The sequence below is a fragment of the Callithrix jacchus genome, chromosome 15 (assembly GCF_049354715.1).
Source record: "Callithrix jacchus isolate 240 chromosome 15, calJac240_pri, whole genome shotgun sequence".
Lineage (NCBI taxonomy): Eukaryota > Metazoa > Chordata > Mammalia > Primates > Cebidae > Callithrix > Callithrix jacchus.
The window spans coordinates 25,115,298-25,136,285 of NC_133516.1; the positions used below are offsets into that span (position 1 = coordinate 25,115,298).

The window sequence follows — 20,988 nt, forward strand, 5'->3', positions numbered from 1 at the left end:
GATGACTAACAATTTCTTCAGTTCAGCCACACGAAGAGTGCAGCTTTTGTCTGCGTGGAACCGTGGTTCTCAAACATTTGCTGTACCCCAAAATAAAAACAGATTGTGGGCCCCGCCCCCAGAGCTGTTGATTCAGTGGGTCGGGGCCCGAGCACTTCAACAAGTTCCGGGGTGCTGCTAACGTGGCTGGCCTAGGGACCACACTTTGAAAACCACTGTCCTAGAAATATGGTCAACCCACCCTTTCCTCCCTCGCCTTCTTCATTCTCTTCCTCCCTGTCTCTGCCTCTTTCTCCTTTTCTGCTTCCTCCAATTCCTCTCTGGTCCTCTTCTCACCTTCCAAAGCAGGGTGGAGTCAGCTGGCTCTTCCATTGACTGGGTACCTGACTCGGGCAAGTCATCTCCCCTCTCTAGGCCCGAGGAGAGGCATCGGCTAGACGGAGATGCCCCTGCCCAGCTCCTCCCTCGCCAGGGCGGTTGGCCTGGGCTCCTCTGTGCAGATGTGTTTGGAGGGAACTGCTGCGTGAATGACATGTCCTTCCAGCTCCCCTCCAGCTCAGAGCCTGGGATTCTAACCTCTTCTTCCTTCCACATCTAAGCTTTTCTCTCACCAGTTGGACATGGCATTTGGAGTCTTCTAGGACAAGAGGAGGGCAGGGTAGAGTTCCGAACAGCTGTGCCCGGGCCCGAGCGTTAGGCCGGGCCTCCAGCAGGGGGCGCGAGAGGGCCGGCCTAGGCGCGTCGGGTCAGCCCAGGTGTGGGGTCCGGGACCGGCGGGAGGTGACCTGCGCCCCAGGGGCGTGGATTCCGCCCAGGCACTCCCGGCCGCACTTAAGGAGCTCGGGCCAGCGTGAGGAGGGTGCAGGGAGGAAGCCCGGCCGCTGCTGACTTCCTCGGACCTGGACCCAGCCAGGACCCAGCCAGCCCCGACGGCGCCATGCGGGGCCGGAGCGCGGCCCTGTGGCTGCTTGTGGCTCTGCGCACCGGTGAGGCCCCTCTGTGAGAGCCGAGGGCGGACAGAGTCCTGGGCTCTGCAGCCCGGGTGAGCAGGTCCCGGGGCTGGAAATGTGCCTGAGCCGAGGCTCCGGGGGAGTGAGATAGGGGATGCCGGGGCTCGGAGTCGAGTGAGGAGGGAAGTAGCACTGACGGGCAGACGGGCAGGTCTGGAAGGCTTCTTGGAGGAGGCGGCCCTGAACCGGGCCTGGAAAACGTGAGGCTTCGGACGCGCCAAGGAAAAGCTCAATCTGGGACGTGGTGGGGAGGCCTTGGAATGTGGAGTGGAGGTCCCAGAGGGCGGCCCCTCCTGACGGTCGCGGGAACCCAGGGAGACTTTGCGGGGCCAAAGCAGCTCTTTCTCCCGAGTCCCCGCAGGAGAAGATTCAGAGGGACTGACCAGGAGGGGCGCGGGAGACTGCCTGGGAGGGCTTGCATTTGCCGGAATGGAGGTGGGACAGAGGCTGGGTCCCCTCGTGTGGGCGCCCCAGGGAGTGGGGGCCCAGGATGGTGAGACGGGAGACTGGACCTCGGGGAGCGGCTTGCAGGGATCGCGGGCGGTGTCTGCAGAGGGGATGGAGGTCACAGCACCGATGTGGCTACCGGCGACGCGCTCATCAATGCAAACAATGAAGCCACTGAACTTTGCAGTTTCCCGCCTGGGTGGTAGGGGCCTTGGAGCGCCGGGGAGGGGAGAGCAGTTCGACTTTCTAGGGTGCCGCTGGGAGTGGGGAGAGGAGGGGTGACCTGGTTTCCGGAGTGGGGAGTCATCCGTGTCTCTCCAGCACAGGCCTCTGGCAGTGCTGGCTGGGGCAGGGTGAATGGCAAAGGAGCTGAGGCCTGAAAGTCATCAACCCCAAGGGACTCAGCACCCCTTCCCCTGGGCCCCTAGCCTGGGAGTTCCCGGGGACTCTGACTCGCTCAGATCCTGAGGCACAAGCAAAATTCCACTGAGGCTCTGTGTCTCGGGCCCTCTACATGGGTTTACTTTCCACAGAGGGTGGGTTTATCTGCTTTCTCAGAAGATGAAGCAGGCTGAGAAGCAAATAAGTTACCTGAAGTTACCAGCTAGAGGGCAGGAACTTGAACCCACCTTGATGGTTCCTCAGCCTCCCCTCTGCCGCCTTCCCTTGGCAGGGCCTGGCACTGTGCCCTCCAAAGATGGGTTTGCAGCCAGCACAATCGCAGATGCTCCCTGAGGGTGCAGGGCTCATGGAGAGTAGCCCACCCACAGCCCCCTCACCTCATTTTCATGACCCAGTCATGAGGAAGGCCCAGGGACACTGCTGTGTGACGGAACCCACACGGGCACCCCCTCTGGGAGGCCTGGAGAGGGGAAGGAGCTTCCATTTCCGGAGCCTGCCGAGGCTCCCCAGCCAGTGCTCCTGCCAGGTGGGGCAAGCTGAGAAGCAACCTGCAGACCCTCCCAGTCCTCTGTAAACGGCCTGGTTCTGAGCCATTCCATTTGCCAGCAGCCATGCCCCTGGTCAAAGAGGCCCTGAGCACAGGAACAGCCGTTTCCCAGTCTCTGTGCTTGGTGCCTCCCTGTGGGAGGGCAGGGCTGCTCTAGAGGACCGGCTCTCCAGGCCAAGGGGCCCACACAGAGCTTCTGGAGCCACCCTCCATGGTGGGCCCGGGCTGGGCCTGGCGGGGGAGCCAGGCCTCACAGTCCCCTGCCCGCAGTGCTTGGTGGCATGGAGGTGCGGTGGTGCACTATCTCGGACCCAGAGCAGCAGAAGTGCAGCGACATGAGCAAGGCCTTCAGGGAAGCAGGCATCCAGCCCTCCCTCTTCTGCGTCCAGGGCACCTCGGCCAACCACTGCATCCAGCTCATCGCGGTGAGTCCTCTCCCTTCCGCCCTGCCAGACAGAAGGGCTCTGACTCAGGAGGGAGCACATAACAGCCTCATTCACCAGGAAAGGGGCCGACCTCACCCTGCCAGGCCCAGCCAGGCCCAGCCGATAGGATCTCCCGAGTCTCCCCAGCAACAAGGCCAGCTTGTCTCCGGCTGGGCCCAGAAGGTGGGAGCCTCAGGAGTGCCGCTGCTCAGAGGGGCGCCAGCAAGGAAAGGTGTCTGAGAGGCTTCTCTTCCACAAGTCTCCTGCCAAGGGGCCTCCAGATGGTAGTGACCCCTCAGTGGCCCCAGGTGGCTACTTGCTCACTTTGCCATGGGGCTTTCCAGAAGGGGGCTTGTGTGGTTTCTGGGGAAGGAAGAGCAGGGGCTGGACTCCCAGGTGGGTGAGTATGGGGTAGGAAAGCAGCTCTGAGAAGCAGGATACCTGCTAAATGACACTGACAGTCTTCAGAGGCACCACAAGAGAGGGGCGTGCCTCTGGGGCAGGCACACAGATAGCTGGGTTTTCATTCCAGCCCTGCCCCCACTATGCCCCAAGACCTGATCCAGTCATAGGCCCACACAGGGCCAAGGCTGTGGGTCAGGTTCCATGTGAGGGCAGAAACCCCACACATAGACCATCTTAGAAGAAAAAAGCTAGAAAACCCAGGGTAACAGTAGAGGTGGGGGCAGGGGGAAAGAAAGCGAGGGAGACTCACATTTAACTGCATGCTGTTTTCTACTATTTGATTTTTTAAATATGATATCTGAGTCCTGCAAAGTCAATGATTAATATTTTTAAAATAACATTACTAGGAAAGCAAGGTGAATCCTTGGCCTGGGAAATGGGGAAAGCCCTGGGCCCTGGTTGGGCTCCTGGGCCAGATGAGAAGGACAGCACAGCCCTCAGGGCTCGGGGTGGGGCCCTAGGCCATCTGGTAGGTGTCCTGAGTTCCCTGCTGAGTGTGCTGGCTGGGACAGGTTTGGCTGAGCCACATTTCCTTGCAGGCCCAGGAGGCTGACGCCATCACTCTGGATGGAGGAGCCATCTATGAGGCGGGAAAGGAGCATGGCCTGAAGCCCGTGGTGGGCGAAGTGTACGATCAAGGTAGGAGGGTGCAGTGGGAGGACAGAGGAAGGCCTGCGCTGGAAGTCAGCCCTCCAGGAGGCCCTTGCTGGTCCAGGCCTGACCCTGCAGCCCTGAGCTGGTCATCAGCCCTGTCCACACAGCAGTCCTGGAGTCCCACCCAGACAAATGCCCTGAGGGCACCCTAAGTCTCTCTCAAATTCCCCAGGGGCAGGAGCTCCAGGGACATGGAGAGAGGACCCAAGTCTGCTCTTCCCTCAGGGAGAGCAGCAGCACACCCTAGCCTTTGCCCACTCAGTTCTTACTGAGGGCTCCCCTGTGCCTGGTGCAGTGCTGGGCCTGGTGCTGTTCATGTAGCTGCCTCAGGTGAACAAAGCGTCCTTGGGGCTGGGCCACCTGCATGCTTAGGGCCTCCATGTCGGAAGCATAGCCCCAGGTCAGGAGGTGCTGCCTGGGAACTGCACAGCTCAGCAGACCCAGCGCTTCTCCTTCCCATGACCTCTGTCACCCTGGACAACCTCACTTACTGGGCTGTAAAATGGGGATAATAACAGCTGCCCTGTCACATTAAATGAGCCAGGCCGTGTGCCCACCTGACATGTGGTACGTGCTGGAAAGTGTGAGTTCCTTGGCCCAGTCCCCAAATCACACACAGGACCTGACCCCAGCTCAGCCTGCTTCTGTGTCTCCCCCACCACCTCTGCTTGGCCGGCGCAACTGTCACCTCCTCTGAGGTGCTCCCTGAGCCCCTCCCACCCTTGAGCAGAACCTCTCTTTCCTGTACCCCCATGGCCTCTGTAAGCCTCTGCCTGCTCAGTCACGTTAGTCCCCTGAGGAGGGCCAGTCCTCCCCCGTGTCTACCCTCTGCAACTTCACACAGCACCTCACTTGGAGAAGGCACTGGCTGGTTCCTTGTTGAATTAGTGATTGTCAAATGCCACATGGCACAGTCCAATCCTGCATACCAGTCAGTCAGAAACAGCCCTGCCTCCCAGGCCCCATGCAGCTCTTCCTCTTTAATTAACTCCACACCTGTACTGAGCACCTGCTACCCACTGCTCAGGACCATGGAACAGTAAACAGAGACCTCCTTCCTGCCCTCACACAGCAGAGTAAACAAACCAACCCAAACAATACAGTGAAGCATGTGGTGGGTGCTGTGAGGGAAAGGAAAGGGCAGGACAGAGAAAACGAGGGCTGCAGGAAAACCCACGGGAAAAGAGCAGGCAAGACGGTGCTCTGGGGAGGTGATGGGTAAGCTGAGCCTGAAACCATCTCAGGAAATTCAAGGAATTAGAAAGGAACAGAGGGTGGGTGAGTCAGAGGATGGTACCAGACAAAGCTACCATCTGGCTGGGGCCAGACCCTGGTGTGCAGGAAGTAACACTGGCTTTATGTCCTAGAACTCAACTTCGTTCTGATCATGGCCTCCTGCACCATGGGGCAGTTCGTGCGGCGTGCATGCTTGTGTGTATGTGCTCATGTGATGGGAGGCCCTCTGGTCATCAGTTACTGTAACTGAGTCATCTATGTTTCACCTGAATGGCCCCTTGGAACCACCGTGGCACAGGGGAATGTTCTGCAAGGCTGCAGAGCCCTGTCCTACCACACACACCCTGCAGCCATTCAGGGTCATCAGTGACTGGGGACCACATTGCTCGTTCTCTCTGTCTGTCTGTCTCTGCCTCTGTCTCACTCTCCTCCAACCCCCTCAGCACCAGGAAATTGCCTCTCCTAATCTGGAAGCCCCTCCCCTGCTCCTCCCAGCCACTCTTCTTCCCATTACCCTGACACCTTTCCCCCAAACCCTCCAAGTTCTGGGGGCCTAGGCTTTTGGAAAGCGAAGACTTGCTGGCGTATTCTGCCTTCAGTCCAGCTAAAGAACTCCCCTGATGGAGCAAATGTGGACCCAGCTAAGCACCAGCTGCTTGAGAAGGAAAAGTGGGAATCAATGAATACATCAACATCTCAGGACTGTATCTACCTCAAGAGGCTGGAGGGCAGGGTCTCGCATACGTGTGGATTAAACCCACTTGCTCTCTTGTAACTAGAGCGCTATGCATACGTCCACATGCACGCCCATGCACACACACACTCTCCCACAGCTGTCCCGGGCAGGGTGCTGGTGCAGCCTCACTGAGGCTTCTCCCTGCTGCCCTCACTGGCTCCCCTCCCCTCCTAGAGGTTGGTACCTCCTATTACGCCGTGGCTGTGGTCAAGAGGAGCTCCCATGTGACCATCAACACCCTGAAAGGTGTGAAGTCCTGCCACACAGGCATCAATCGGACAGTGGGCTGGAACGTGCCTGTGGGCTACCTGGTGGAGAGCGGCCGCCTCTCAGTGATGGGCTGCGACGTACTCAAAGGTGAGGGCTTTGGGCTGGGCAGGAGGGTGCCCAGGCCTCCCCTCTCCTTTCCTCGGCCCATGCTTGTCCCTTCACTGGGTAGCCTCCCTCTGGCCTCACCGCATCCTTCATCCCTGGAGGGCACAGCCACCCCCCTCCTCTGGGCCTCCCCACTCCGCCAGCCCTGTGCGCCACCACTTGACTTCCTGCTTGCTTGGCCCCTGTGGGGCACAACTGTTGCTCACCCATGGTGGTGTCCCAGACGACATAGCCAGGCACAGGCCCAACCCATGAATGGGAGGCAGCGAACCTCCAAGGGAGCCTTCCGCCGGCATAAACCCGGCACAGGCCATTGTCTAGAAGCGTGTCCTCAGCTTTACAGGACCAGAAATGCTATTTTTTCAGGACCCAAGCAAGGCCCTGAATTGCACCCAGAAAACTCCCAAATGGCTCATCAGCCCAACCAGCCGTGTAAACCCACACCACCCCCAAGAGCCTGGAAGCCTTATCCTCTCAGCTGGTGGCCAGGTGTGGGTGGCTCGTCAGTCACTTGGCATATTTATTAAATATCCACTCCTCTGGGAGGACACAAAAAGACCAGGAAGAGGGCTTACTCTGGAAAAGCTCAGTCTGGCTGGTGAGGAGCGTGGCCCAGCTGGCTCAGATGCCGGCAGGAGGGCCTCCTGGCACAGCACAGGATCAATATTTGTGAGTTTTGGTGCCGGCAGAGCCTGAAGAACCATGCAGGACAGCAGACCCTGACCTCGTTCCCTATGAGGCAGGCCACTGCTGCGTGTGCCTCCCTCCATGTGCTGGAAGAAATGTTGTCTTTCAATGAATGATCCTCCTTAAGTAATTCTTTATTTCCCCTCTGTCTTTTTTTTTTGAGACAGAGTCTAGCTCTGTCTCTCAGGCTGGAGTGCAATGGAGTGATCTCGGCTCACTGCAACCTCTGCCTCCTAGGTTCAAACTATTCTCCTGCCTCAGCCTCCCAAGTAGCTGGGATTACAGGAGTACGCCACCACGCCTGGCTAATTTTTGTATTTTTAGTAGAGACGGCCAGGCCAGTCTTGAACACCTGACCTCAGGTGATCCACCCGCCTTGGCCTCCCAAAGTGCTGGAATTATAGGCGTGAGCCACCATGCCCAGCCTCCCCTCTGTCATTAATCACACTTCGCTGATTTGGAAGTGAAACCTACAATGAGAAGAGCATCTAGTTGTTACTTAGTTACCCTGAGTGGTCATTTATGAGTAATTTTTTATTCCTCCAAGCCACTTCTAAGTAGCCCTCTCCAGTGCTCACTGCAGCTTTGGTGAACCTGCTTTGGGAGTTACCGGTCGGGTCCAGCTCCCCAGTTTTGCTCAGACTGAAGCTAGAAAATGGAACCGTTCTCAGCAGAGTCCAGATGAGACCCTGCAGGGCCCAGGCCCCCTGCTGACCCTGGGGCTTGGCTTGCTCTGAAGAAAGTTCTGCTAAGTGATCTCTACCTCCTTCCCACAGCTGTCAGCAACTACTTTGGGGGCAGCTGCGTCCCTGGGGCAGGAGACACCGGTTACTCTGAGTCCCTGTGTCGCCTCTGCAGGGGAGACAGCTCTGGGGAAGGTGTGTGTGACAAGAGCCCCCTGGAGCGATACTATGACTACAGCGGGGCCTTCCGGTGAGTGAAAGTTGGGGGCGGGGAGGGGCGGCAGGCAGGGAGGAACTGAGTCCCACAGGCCAGGCGGAGGCGCTTAAGGCCACAGATGCTGGGGAAAACACCTTTGCCCAGAGAGGGCCGTGGAGGAGGAAGTGGTGGGGTTGGCTGCATCTCATCAAAGCACCCTTTATATAGCTCTGTGGCCTGGTTAGTTTAAAAACATCCAGCTGGAATATGCCAAACTGGATTTGCTCATGAAATCAACATGTTTGGTATATTTAGTGAAGTGACGGCTCAGAGAGAAGAAAATGGAAAAAACAGCCTTTTGGACACTCCCACGTCCCCATTCTCAGACCAGCAGGGAGAGGGGGTGGGGGAGTGTGTCTTGACACTTGGGGACGGGCTGTCTCTGCCACTGGTTGAGGCTGGCACTTTGGGTAATCCTTAAGTGGATACAGAAGGGAGTCTCTACCAGCTCGTGCTCCAATTCCATCTGCCTGCAGAGGAGGAACCGTTCTCCCCAGGACTGGAAAGGAAGCATCTCGGGCCCCTCTAGCTACCTCACGTTTCCACCTGCAGCGGGGAAGCCTGCTGGTGCCCCACGCTCCAGATGTGATCTGAGTGGATGCAGTGTTTGGCTTAGAGAGAAAAGCACTCCTCAGCACCTCTGAGTGGAAGACCCTTGCCCCTCCACTGCCCCATGCCCTTGGCATGCGCCCCTTCTCTCTGACTCTCCTGGAGCCTCAGAGCCCTCTCCCTGACCTGCTCTAATCCCTTCATATTTTCAGTGTGTGGGGACCCAAGCAGCCCCTTTGCCCAGAGCCAACCTGCCTCCAACACTGGGCAGTGACATCAAGAGAGCACGTAAAAGTCAATGGTCGTTCCCACTCAGGGTTCTGTGGTACGGCATGAAAAGGCCTTCTAGTCCAATCCCCTGCCTCAGAGCAGAATGTGCTTCAAAACACCCTGAAAATTAGCCCAGCATGGTGGTACACACCTGTCGTCCCACCTACTTTGGAGGCAGAGGCAGGATGATCACTTGAGCCCAAGAGGTCAAAGCTGCAGTGAGCAGTGATTGCGCCACTGCACTCCAGCCTGGGCAACACAGCGAGACCCTATCTCTAAAACCAAAACAACGAAAACAAACACATACAAAACCAACCCCCGAGAGTGGAGGCTACCAATATAATAGCAGCTGCCATGGGAGTACCTGCTCTATACAGGCCTGAGCTAGGCTGCAGAGGGTCTATACTGGATTATAAAGAACGTCTCATCCTCAGGGCAGCCCTATGGGAGCTGCTTTCCCACCCCCACTTCACAGGTGATAGGGGCTAGGAAGGGGCCACAATTTGACAAAGCCACACAGCCAACCAGCCAGGGATCTGGACGCCAGACTACATGACTGGAAAACCCATGCACACCATGGCCACCCCTTCCTGCCCAAGCCAGGCCTCCAGAGGTGGAAGACGGGCAGGGGCCAGGGGCTCAGCCCCATCCAGGCTCACAGCTTCTCCTCCGCAGGTGCCTGGCAGAAGGGGCGGGGGATGTGGCGTTTGTGAAGCACAGCACGGTGCTGGAGAACACTGATGGTGAGTAGGGCAGGGAGGGGCATGGGCCGAAGGAGCAGGGTGTCAGGCCAGGCCTGCCTAGGGCAGGACCCCCAGATGGCAGGGTTGGGATCAAATGCCCTAGTTCAGTGCTGCTCTGAGTTTCTGGGTGACCGTGGACAAGTTCCTCCATCTCTGAACCTCAGCACTCCTGGCTGCAAAAGAGCAGAGGCCAGTCTTACCAATGGACAATGGACTGCTGACAGGGCAGGAGAAGGGGGCTAGTGGCTAGCTCTGCTCTGCTCTAATTTGAATATGACATTGGGTTCAGTTTCACGAAGACGGGGGTCTGATTTTTAAAAGAATTTGCAAACCTCTGCACTGGATCTCCCCTACCAGCCCTTCCTGGCATTTTTCTGCTCTTGCCTGGAGAATCAGTCCCTCATCCCTGAGAAGGTCTGGCTTAAGATATAGGTTGGTGTTATATATTGAGCCATCATGTCATTGGCATTTAAGTTTTTTTAATTTTGAAAGAATTGAGCTTTGGAAAGTTACAAGAATAATTCAAAGAACTCCCAACTATTCTTCACTCAAATTCTGACTAATTAGCATTTTTCCACATTTGATGTATAAGTGTGTGTGTGTGTATATGTATGTGTGTGTGTGTGTATATGTACGTGTGTGTATGTGTGTATGCATGTATGTATGTACGTGTGTGCATGTATGTGCATATATGTGTATGTGTGTGCATGTATGTGTGTGTATGTGTGTTCGTGTATGCGTGTGTGTGTTCTGACCCATCTGAGAGCACATTTGCCTATGTCATACCCCTTGAATACTTCAGTATGTATCTCCTGAGACAAGGAGGTGTATACCTAGCCACAGTAATCAAAATCAGGAGATGCAACTTTGATACAATCCTGTTACCTAATCTACAGTCGATATTGCAGATTTGCTGACTGTCCCAGTGTGTCCTCCATAGCCTTTTTTTCCGACCAGAACCTACACTCTCATCACACATGGCTTCCGATGTGAGATCTCTTGAGTTTCCTTTATCTTGGAACAATTTCTCAGTCTTTGTTTTTTATGACATTGGCATTTTGAAGCAACAGGCCAGTTATTTTATAGAATGTCCCTCAATTTAGATTTGCCTGAAGATTGTTTCTTTTTTTAAATTGAGATATAATTTACATGCAGCAAAATTTGTTCCTTTTGAAGTATAGTTCTGTGAGTTTTGCCAAATACATACGGTTGTATAACCACCACCACAATCAAGATCTTGCAGACCCTTCAGCCCAGAAGTTCCTCAGACCCCTGTTCGTTAAAACCCCGCCACCTGCCAGCAAGCAGCAAACAGACTGTTCTGTCTGTAGTTTTGCCTCTGCCAGAATGTCTGATGATTGGCTTTAAAACAAAAAAGTCATTGTCTTTTTTCGCTGTTATTGATCATTGCCTTTTAAATCAGAAAGTCCATCACGTGGTCCATCATGAAGGCAAACATGGACCAGATCTGAGGAGGAAAACAAGTAATCTGCACACACCAAAGCATGTAGGATGATGTGTGCTACTGGGCGGTCCTATGAAAAGGGGCCCCTGTTCACAGACCCCAAGATGAGTCAGACAAAGGAGAATTTGGAAGATGGGAAAAGAATAGGAATATGAATCAGCTTTTTCAAACTTGGGGTTTTTTTTAAGATGGGATCTCACTTTGTTGCCCAGGCTGGTCTCAAACCCCCTGCCTCAATTGATCCTCGCTTCTCAGCCTCCTGAGGAGCTGGGATTACAGGCATGCATCTGGAAGCTTTTTCAAAGTTGTTTTTCTTTTCTTTTTTTGCCAATCAGTGTGAGCCTTGAACTCACGACCTCGCCTTCGCAAGCGCCACGACATCCGGCTGGAGCCACTTTGGACCCCCAAAGTTGTTTTTGTTTTAAATGAGATAGAGTCTCGCTCTGTCTCAAGGCTGGAGTGCAATGGCGCTATCTGTGCTCACTGCAACCTCCACCTCCCAGGTTCAAGTGATTCTCCTGCCTCAGCCTCCCAAGTAGCTGGTGTGCGTCACCAAGTCCAGCTAATTTTTGTATTTTTAGTAGAGATGGGGTTTCACCATATTGGCCAGGATGGTATCGATCTCTTGACCTTGTGATCCACCCACCTCAGCCTTCCAAAGTGCTGGGATTACAGGCGTGAGCCACTGCGCCCAGCCTTTTATTAGTAGTAGTATTTTTCAGACAGAGTCTTGCTGTGTCGCCCAAGCTGGAGTGCAGTGGCACGATCTCGGCTCACTGAACCTCTGCCTCCCAGGTTCAAGCGATTCTCCTGCCTAGCCTCCCAAGTAGCTGAGACTACAGGCACCCACCACCATGCCTGGCTATTTTGTTTTTTGGTATTTTGGGGTTTTTTTGTACTTTTAGTAGAAACGGGGTTTCACTATGTTGGCCAGGCTGGTCTTGAACTTCTGACCTCATGATCTGCCCACCTCGACCTCCCAAAGTGCTGGGAGCCATGGTGTCCTGTCAAGTGAGCCACTGCACCTGGCCTCAAAGTTTTGATGGTAGTCTAAGGAAATCTAAGGAAGTAATTTTTAATTAACTTTATACAAAAAGATTGATAAGCGCAAAAGAGTAGAATTGGCATAAGTGATTGTCATTGTTCTTGGCTGATGAGAAGTGGGAGTGGCTGATGGAAGTACCTAAATGATGCATTTGTCTGTGTGAAGGCAAATGATACCCCAGAGATCTAACCTCTGTTTTGCAGCAGCCTAAAAACAGAGGAAAATTGGGAAGCGTGGGGAGAGTCGCACTGAATAATTAAGAGTGCTGTAAAGTACCATGTGGCCATTAAAAATGACCTTCATGGAGTTTTTCCAAACTATTACTCCGTTGCGGGTTTTGGGTTTTGTTTGATAATAGCTTTGCAGGGAAAGCTTTCGTGACAGTACAAATGATCTTTTCCTGCCTATTTCCATGTAGAGGTTTTTTTCCCTCCTTGTCTTAAAGTCACAAAAATATTGTTATGTAGGACCATCTGTGGTTTAATTATAGTCCTTAATATTCATCTTCTCAGAATCCCTATTTGGTGTTAATAGTTACTCTTTCAAGTTTTCTTTTCTGTTGAGAAATAAGTGAGTTTATGGAAAGTTTTCAGTACTGTGGAAAAATTCTCTACCAAGTAGGATGAGAATTGCCTGTCGACTATGTCCTTAACCAGGTTAAAAGTGGGCAAAAGACAGGAAATAAAATAGAAAAAGGACTTGAAAGAAATCCATCCAAATATGAATAGCTGGAGTTAGGGAGTTCCCCTTTCTGGCGGGGTGCGTTTCCACCATGGCCCCTGCCCCCTGAGCCCTGACCCGTGCCCACTGCTCAGAGCCAAAGGTACTGCCCCATGGCAGCCTTGAGCCATCCTAGACTCTTGGTACATTTGTCTCTCTCATCCAAAGCCTTTATTTTCTTACTCTTTTTATCTTGAAGAGATAGTCCTATTTCTAAGTATTGTATTACTGTCAGATACCTCCAATCCATTTTAGCAATAGAAATTGGTGAGAGCTAGAAAATGGGAGGAATGAGATAGAGTCTTGTAGATACCTGGAGTTGGGTGCGGCTGCTGAGCTCTGTCACCTCCTGAGTGCTGGGTTCTCGTGTCCACGACACCCAGCCATCCCCCAGAATTCCTGTCCTACGCCTTCCCCGCCACCCACCACAACCCCTTTAGGAGCTGGCTCAGCCCAGGCTTCCTTCTTCCCAGGGAAGACACTGCCCTCCTGGGGCCAGGCCCTGCTGTCACAGGACTTCAAGCTGCTGTGCCGGGATGGCAGCTGGGCCGACGTCACTGAGTGGAGGCAGTGCCACCTGGCCCGGGTGCCTGCTCACGCCGTGGTAGTCCGGGCTGACACAGATGGGGGCCTCATCTTCCGGCTGCTCAATGAAGGCCAGGTGGGCTCAGGGTCCCCTGGTCCCCTTGCACAGCTTCCCAGGTGGTGCTGGGCCTTGTGGTTGCTCATCAGGGTGGGACCAGGAGGGGCAGGACCCAGAGACTGTCCTTGGGATGGACCCCAGCCTCGGGTCAGGTCAGTGTAAGGAACCAACTGCTCTGGCTGACTGGGAGGAGGGCTGGCCACGAGAGGGGGACCGAGAGACTTAGGCACCCTCAGAGGAAGCTCCTGGTACTTGTGTCTCTACGAGCCAAAACCAGAACATAACGAGCAAAACTGACAAAACCAATGCCTTTCAAAGCACACCATTAACTAAATGTGGTGAATAAGGTTTTGCTAAAACCACTGCTTAGGACAGCCATATATTTCTAACTGCTGCTGTCCCGGACTCAGTTTTGCCCCATCCAGGCTGCTATTGCCAGCCCCATGGCATGTCCTCAGGGCCCTCCCACCCCTGGCCACAGTTATGTGTCCAAACAGCTGAATGTGATGATGCTGAATGAACTCCGCGCAGACCCAGAACTGGCAGGGCCCAGGGGAAGGGGATGGCGGATTGGGGGAGATGCTGCAGAAGAGGGAGAGAGGCCTCCCCTGGTCCTCAGAGTGGGTGCCTAGTGTGAGGTCAGGGGAAAAGGAGGTGGTGGCTGAAATGGGAGGAAAGGATGTGGCCTGTCAGCACCCTCACCACCCTATACCCCACCCCTTGACACACAGCGTCTGTTCAGCCACGAGGGCAGCAGCTTCCAGATGTTCAGCTCTGATGCCTATGGCCAGAAGAATTTGATGTTCAAGGACTCCACCTCTGAGCTTGTGCCCATTGCCACACAGACCTACGAGGCGTGGCTGGGCCACGAGTACCTGCACGCCATGAAGGGTCTGCTCTGTGACCCCAACCGTAAGTTCATCTGTCCTGACTGCTGCCCGCTCCAGCCCAGCTTGACCGTAGGCATGGCGAGGCTCTCTAGGAAAGTGGCCAGGGGAAGATGCTCACCCGGGAGGCCTGGGATGTGCCTCTCAGCCTGTGCGGGAACCTGTCACCTCAATCTGTCTACCTCTGGGGCTTTGAGGAAGAAGCATCTCTTTAGCTGCATGGCCTGTTTCAGAAGCCCCACCTGGCCGCAGCGGGGTGGGATCCAGGCCATCAGAATCTGTCTTGAGAAGGGTCTCCTCGCCCCTCTATCCAGGAGCCAGGGTGTCCTGTCAGTTCTTCTTCAACCTCTCACTGCTTCTCCCCGTCCCCACCCCATGGTTACAGCCCTGGCTCAGGCATTGTCTTCTGCCTGGACTATTGCAATAATCTACAAGTCAGCTTCTTGCCGTTAGCCCGCACCCCATGTATCTTCACCTATAGCCAGGGAAATGGGTGCCAGACACTGAGTTAGATATATGACAGCCATGGTCTTCCTCAGGCCTCACAGCCCGATGTAAGAGGTACGGTTGCCCCTTTTCTGTATGAGGAAGCAGGATCTGATGGTTAAATAACTATCCCAGCCACACAGCTGACAGGAGAAAGGCCCAGAATTTCCCTTGGGTCTGACTCCAAGCTCTTTCCCTGGCGGTACTGGCCTGGCAGTGACCGCTGGCTTGCCCCACACCAGGGCTGCCCCCCTACCTGCGCTGGTGTGTGCTCTCCACTCCCGAGATCCAGAAGTGTGGAGACATGGCTGTGGCCTTCAGCCGGCAGCAGCTCAGGCCGGAGATCCAGTGCGTGTCAGCTGAGTCCCCCCAGCACTGCATGGAGCAGATCCAGGTGGGGGTCTGGCCTGCCCAGGGAGGGGCAGCGTGGGCCAGGTGGGCAGATGGTGGCAGTGCCTGGGTAGTTCTCCCTACCTACGCCCCCTGCTGCCTGGGGAAGAGAAGACTGTCTCTGCAACAAACCCACAGGCTTGGGAGGAAGGTGGGGAGGAACAACCCGCAGGGACCAGCAACCCACCCCAGGGAACAGGCAGATAGGGGTATGTCCCCTGGGGCGCCTGGGAGCTCCGTGTTGAGCAGGTGGGCAGGGAGAAGAAGGAGTGCTGGCCCAGCTGGGCACTGATACCCTGGAGCCTGGGGCAAGCCCCCTCCCCTTTCTAAATCTCAGCTTTCCCTTGTACAATAGAGGGTGGGTATGGATTCTTGTTCAGCATTTTTTTCTCTTTTCCTAATTTTTCTAATAGACAAATAATAGTTGTGCATATTCACGAGATACATAGTGATGTTTTGATACATAGAATACATGGTGATCAGGGCAGAATAATAATTAGCATACCATCATCTCAAACATTGCTCATTTCTCTGTGTTGAGAAAATGCCGTATCTTCCGACCTATTTGAAACTATGTATTAGGGTTAACTCTCGTCATCCTACAATGCTATAGAGCACTGGAACTTATTCCTCCCAGCTCTTATTTTTATATCCTTAACACATCTCTTCCAGCCAGGTACAGTGGTTCACGCCTGTAATCCCAGCACTTTGGGAGGCCAAGGCAGGTGGATCACTTGAGGTCAGAAGTTCAAGACCAGCCCGGCCAATGTGGTGAAACCCCATTTCTACTAAAAGTACAAAAAATTAGCTGGGCATGGTGGCACATGCCTGTAATCCCAGCTACTCGGGAGGCTGAGGCAGGAGACTCCCTTGGACCCAGGAGGCGGAGATTACAGTGAGCCGAGATCATGCCATTGTACTCCAGCCTGGGTGACAGAGTAAGACTCTGTCTCAAACAAACAAACAAAAAACTCTCCCTATTTCTCCCTTCCCCCACCCTTCCCAGTCTCCAGTATCCTCTGTTTTACTTTTCATTTCTGTGAGATCAACTTTTTTTTTTTTTTTTTTTTTTGAGAAGGTGTCTCACTCTGTCACCTAGGCGGGAGTGCAGTGGCGTGATCTCAGCTCACTGCAACCTCCACCTCCGGATTTCAAGCAATTCTCCTGCCTCAGCCTCCCAAGTAGCTGGGATTACAGGCATGTGCCACCATGCCCAGCTAATTTTTGTATTTTTATTAGAGACAGGTTTTACTATGTTGGCTAGGCTGGTCTTGAACTTCTGACCTCATAATCCACCCATCTCAGCCTCCCAAAGTGCTGGGATTACAGGCATGAGCCACTGCGACTGGCCGAGATCAACTTTTTTTAGCTTCCACACATGAGTGGAACATATGGTGTTTAACTTTCTGTGCCTGGCTTATTGCACATAACACAATGTCCTCCAGTTCCATCCATGTTGCTGCCAATGACAGGATTTCATTCTTTTTTATGGCTAAACAGTATTCCATGGTGCACATATACCACATTTTCTTTATCCATCCCTCTGTTGTTGGACACCTGAGTTGATTCCATATCCTTGCTACTGTGACCAGTGCTGCAATGAACGTGGGGGTGCAGACATCCCTTTCCATAGGCTGATTTCCTTTCCTTTGGACAACTTCCCATTGGTGGGATCACTGGACCATATGGTATTGAACAGAGAGATTTGTAGTTTGTGGAGGGATGTCCATACTGTTTTCTATAGTGGCTGTACAGTTTTATGTTCCCACCAACAGCGTGTAAGAGTTTCCTTTACTCTGCATCCTCACTAGCATTTGTTATTTTTTATCTTTTTGATAACAGACACCCTAACTGGGGTGAGCTGATACCTCATTGTGGCTTTGATTTGCATTTCCCTGATGATTAGTGATGCCTGCTGGCATTTTATGCCTTTTGAGAAACGTCTGTTCCTGTCATTTGCCCATTTTTAAGTTGGATGGTTTCTGCTGTTGAGACGTTTCCATTGCATGTATATTCTGGATATTAATCCTCTGTCGGATGAGTAGTTTGCAAACATTTTTTCTCATTCCCCCCAGAGGTTGTTCTCATTTCACTCTATTGTTTTCTTTGCGGTGCAGAAACTTTTTTGTTTGATATAATTCTATTTGTTTATTATTGCTTTTGTTGCCTGTGCCTTCAAGGTCTTTTCATAAAATCTTTTCCCAGAACAACGTCCTAAGGTGTTTTGCCTGTATTCTCTTCAGCAGTTTTATTGTCTTGGACCCTACATTTAGGGCCCTGATCCATTTTGAGTTGGTCCCTGTGTAGGGTGAGGGGTGGGGGCCCGGTTCATTCGGCCTGCCTTCCCAGCAGCATCCCTTGAAGAAGAGGTCACTCTTTTCCCAATGAGTGTTCTTGGAAACTTTGTCAAAAATTAGCTGGCTGTAAGAATGTGGGTTAATTTCTGGGGTTTCTATTCTGTATCATTGGTCTGTGTGTCAGCTTCTATGCCTCTATCTTTGTTCTTTTTGCTTAGGATTGCTTTGGCTATTCAGGGTCTTTTGTGGTTCCATACAAAGTTTAGGATTGTTTTTGCTACTTCTGTTAAGAATGTCATTGGTATTTTCATGGGGAAGTTCAACATTTTTGACAACACCATGCACTTGGAAATATATTTTATACCAATCATGATCTAGTACACAAAAACTCTTTTTGTTTGTTTGTTTTGAGACGGAGTTTTGTTCTTGTTGCCCAAGCTGGAGTGCAATGACACGATCTTGGATCACTGCAACCTCTGCCTCCCGGGTTCAAGCAATTCTCCTGCCTCAGCCTCCTGAGTAGCTGGGACTACAGGCATGTGCTACCATGCCTGGCTAATTTTTTTTATTTTTAGTAGAAACAGGATTTCACCATGTTATCCAGGCTGGTCTTGAACTCCTGACCCAGGTGATCCACCTGCCTCAGCCTCCCAAAGTGCCAGAATTACAGGCACGAACCACTGCTCCCAGCTAAACTTTTCTTCCGGATATAAATAAATGAAAAAATATATATCCGGTATATACAGAGATAGGACACAGACAGTACCCGCTATTTTCTATTGTATTCTATTCTAATCCTTTTTGTTCCTGACACTTGTCATGACCCATGAAATCGATTTGGCCCCATGAATAGCTCACCATCTGCAGCTAGAAACACTGGCCTGATCTCTAGTGCCCGTTCAGCTCTTTCCTTGTTTGCTTCTTTGCCTGGAGACTGAGGCCAAATGCAGAGGAGGCCCCAGAGGCACTGTAGTCAGAGAGGAGGACTGCCGTGGTCATGATGTCCAGCCTTGGGCAAGAGCCCTAGCTGTAAGCCCCTGGGTGCCCATACCCCCCAGTTTCTGTTTTCAGAGCAAGTAGGTGGGGCCTGTTCAGGGGGTCCCCAAGCACAGGCTATAGCCCCTCAGCAGTGCTAACCTTGCCCAGGTCAGGGAACCACACTGACTGGAAGGTCACAGAGAGGAGACCAGGCAGGAATACAGGGTGACCAGGCCTGTGACAATATGATAATGACCATCGCACAAGCTGACACTTCTGTGTGTCCCACGCAGTGAAGGCCACTGTGTGGGTCATCTCATGTAATCCCCTCAGCAGCCCCACTTTTGGGTCTGGAACTACAGAGACAGAGGCTGGGAAAGTAACTTTCCCACAGCCACCAGCCAGGATATACTGAATGGGCTTCCCCACACCATTTGGCCTGAGCCAGGCCACAGCCCTGCCTCCACACTTCCGGATCTTAGGAGTGGAGAACACCCCAGCCTCATGCCAAGGAACGCCCAGGCCTGAGGTGGGGGTGTTCCAGGAGCTTCCCCAGGGGCCGATGGAAGCTTATCCTTGTGCAGAGCTGAGCGCAAGAGTGTGTAATGCTGACAGAGAAGCCTCTGGTGGCACTGAGGAAAGGGCTTGGTGGGAGTCCGTATTTCCCAGTGCCAAGCAGGCTGCCTTGTTGTTCCAAGAGCCTCAGAGCAGGAAGAGGTGCAGGGAGGGAGCTTTCAGCCCCTCTGAGTGACAGCCTCCTCTCAATCTGAGCTCACAGATGGCCAGGAGCTGCCCAGGGGCCTGCGGGAAGAGAAGAGACTTCAGGAGCTCCTCAGAACCCCGGCAAAGGGCTCAAAGACCCTCAGTTCTAGCCTCTAAGGTTCTCAGAGAGGTGTCCAGTGTGGCTCTATACCCATTCCTGCCCTGCCAGTTACCCAGGGAAGGGACCGTCAGCCAGAGGGCCCTGGGCTGCGGTGTAGGGTCTGTGTCCTGCCCGACAGCACAGTAGGAGGAGGTCTGGGCAGTAGGAGGTGCACCCTCCTGGCCCCAAATATCAGTGCCGCTGCCTGTTATTCCATCACCATCACTTCATGCCTCTTCAGGAACGGTGTGGGACACCCTCCTGGGCCACAGATATTCCCCACTCTCCCCCATCGTCACCCCCTTCCCTTGAGGTTAATCACACTACTATGGTTTCATTACCAGTTAGCCCCTTGGTGAGGTCCTAGGGCTTCCGAATGGACAAGTGGGGTGGGTGCAGGTGACCTGGAGGGCCCCAGGAGTCTCCTGGGAAGAAGACCCTGGGCCCCTCCTGCTGCCTCTGCAGGCAGAGCTCTATCCCTCAACCCTGGAGCCTCCCCCCAGGCCCTGAGACTGCCATCTTTTCAGATCTGGGTCATTCTTCCGTCTGTACATGCGTTTAACAGACAGGCATTGCACCACAAGGTGTGTGGCCCTTGGCTAGGTGCTGGAGATGCGGTGCCTGGCTGTCTGAGGGCTGGCAGTGCACAGGGAGGCCCACACTGAGCATGAGGAGAGGGATTGGCTTGCTTTGCTCAGAGCAGGGACGCAGGGGACTCTGGGTAGTCACATGCAGGAGTGCTGTGTGGGTGTTTCTGCCCTTGGTCCTTCAGGCACCTTTCCTGGCCAGGCAACTTCACAATGAGAGGAAGGGGCAAGACCACCAGGATGGCTTACTTCCTACCAGGTTCCCCAGGGGAAGGAAGCCCAAGGCCACAAACCCCAAGAGGCAAGGCCCTGCCACCTCCATAGGACCCCAACATCCAGAACCATCCAGGGCCCACCCCAGCCCAGTTGCTTCTTCTGTCCCCTTCAGGCTGGGCACATTGACGCTGTGACGCTGAGTAGCGAGGACATTTACATGGCGGGGAAGACGTATGGCCTGGTTCCTGCGGCCGGGGAGCGCTATGCCTGTGAGTGTAGGGCCTGCTGCCTGGCCTCAACCGGGAAGTGGGGATATTTTTATAAATATAAAAATGTGTCCTCCTCAGCCATTTTCAAAAGCTCCATGCCTCTCTCCTGGGGATAGAAGCTGTCTGTCACCAGGCCTGCCCCTCCTGCCCCAGGCCTCAGTTTCCCCAACTATTCAACAAACGTCTCTAAGGGGTTGGTAAACTTTCTGTAAAGGATCAGAGGATAGATACTTGAGGCTTTGCAGATGACAGTCTCTCTTTAAATAACGCTTTCAAAATAGTAAAACATTCTTAGCTTACAATCCAGGCCATACAAGAGAGGGCCTGTGATTTGCCATCTTGGACTACTGGGGTTCCTCAGCCTCTTCTGGCCCTAAGCAGCCATGGGAGGCAGCCCTTCAGAGTCCCTCAGCTCATTCACACCTTCTCAGGGGCCTGGGCTGGGGCTTTGGCCTCTGTCTTCTTACTGGTGACCTCAGAGGCCTGGGTCCCTTCCACTTGGGTGTGAGAAATCTCTGGGCTGTGGGAAAATGCTTCTGCAGCCTCGTCTTTTCTCCCGGGCAGAGAGAAAAATACCACTTGGTATGAGGAAAGAAAGAAGTCCCTGTGGGTAAGGACTGCCAGGACCAGAGGAAGACAAAGCTGAAAAGTGGAGCCG

General features: G+C 53.6%; 1 protein-coding gene across 4 annotated transcripts in view; it reads left to right on the plus strand.

Annotated features, from left to right (window-relative positions):
• The first annotated feature begins 857 nt into the window (after positions 1-857).
• MELTF (melanotransferrin) overlaps positions 858-20,988 on the plus strand; it is a 28,407-nt gene continuing 8,276 nt past the window's right edge. For 2 of the 4 annotated variants that reach the window (XM_002758220.6, XM_035274962.3), the window contains exons 1-10: positions 858-986; positions 2,677-2,831; positions 3,836-3,935; positions 6,097-6,279; positions 7,761-7,917; positions 9,418-9,485; positions 13,189-13,376; positions 14,090-14,270; positions 14,974-15,125; positions 20,234-20,330. In XM_002758220.6, the coding sequence (XP_002758266.4) occupies positions 938-986; positions 2,677-2,831; positions 3,836-3,935; positions 6,097-6,279; positions 7,761-7,917; positions 9,418-9,485; positions 13,189-13,376; positions 14,090-14,270; positions 14,974-15,125; positions 20,234-20,330 (1,330 nt within the window). In that variant the 5' untranslated portion in view covers positions 858-937. The remainder of the gene's footprint in view (positions 987-2,676; positions 2,832-3,835; positions 3,936-6,096; positions 6,280-7,760; positions 7,918-9,417; positions 9,486-13,188; positions 13,377-14,089; positions 14,271-14,973; positions 15,126-20,233; positions 20,331-20,988) is intronic. The other 2 variants (XM_078350581.1, XM_035274963.3) reach the window with 1 other exon arrangement.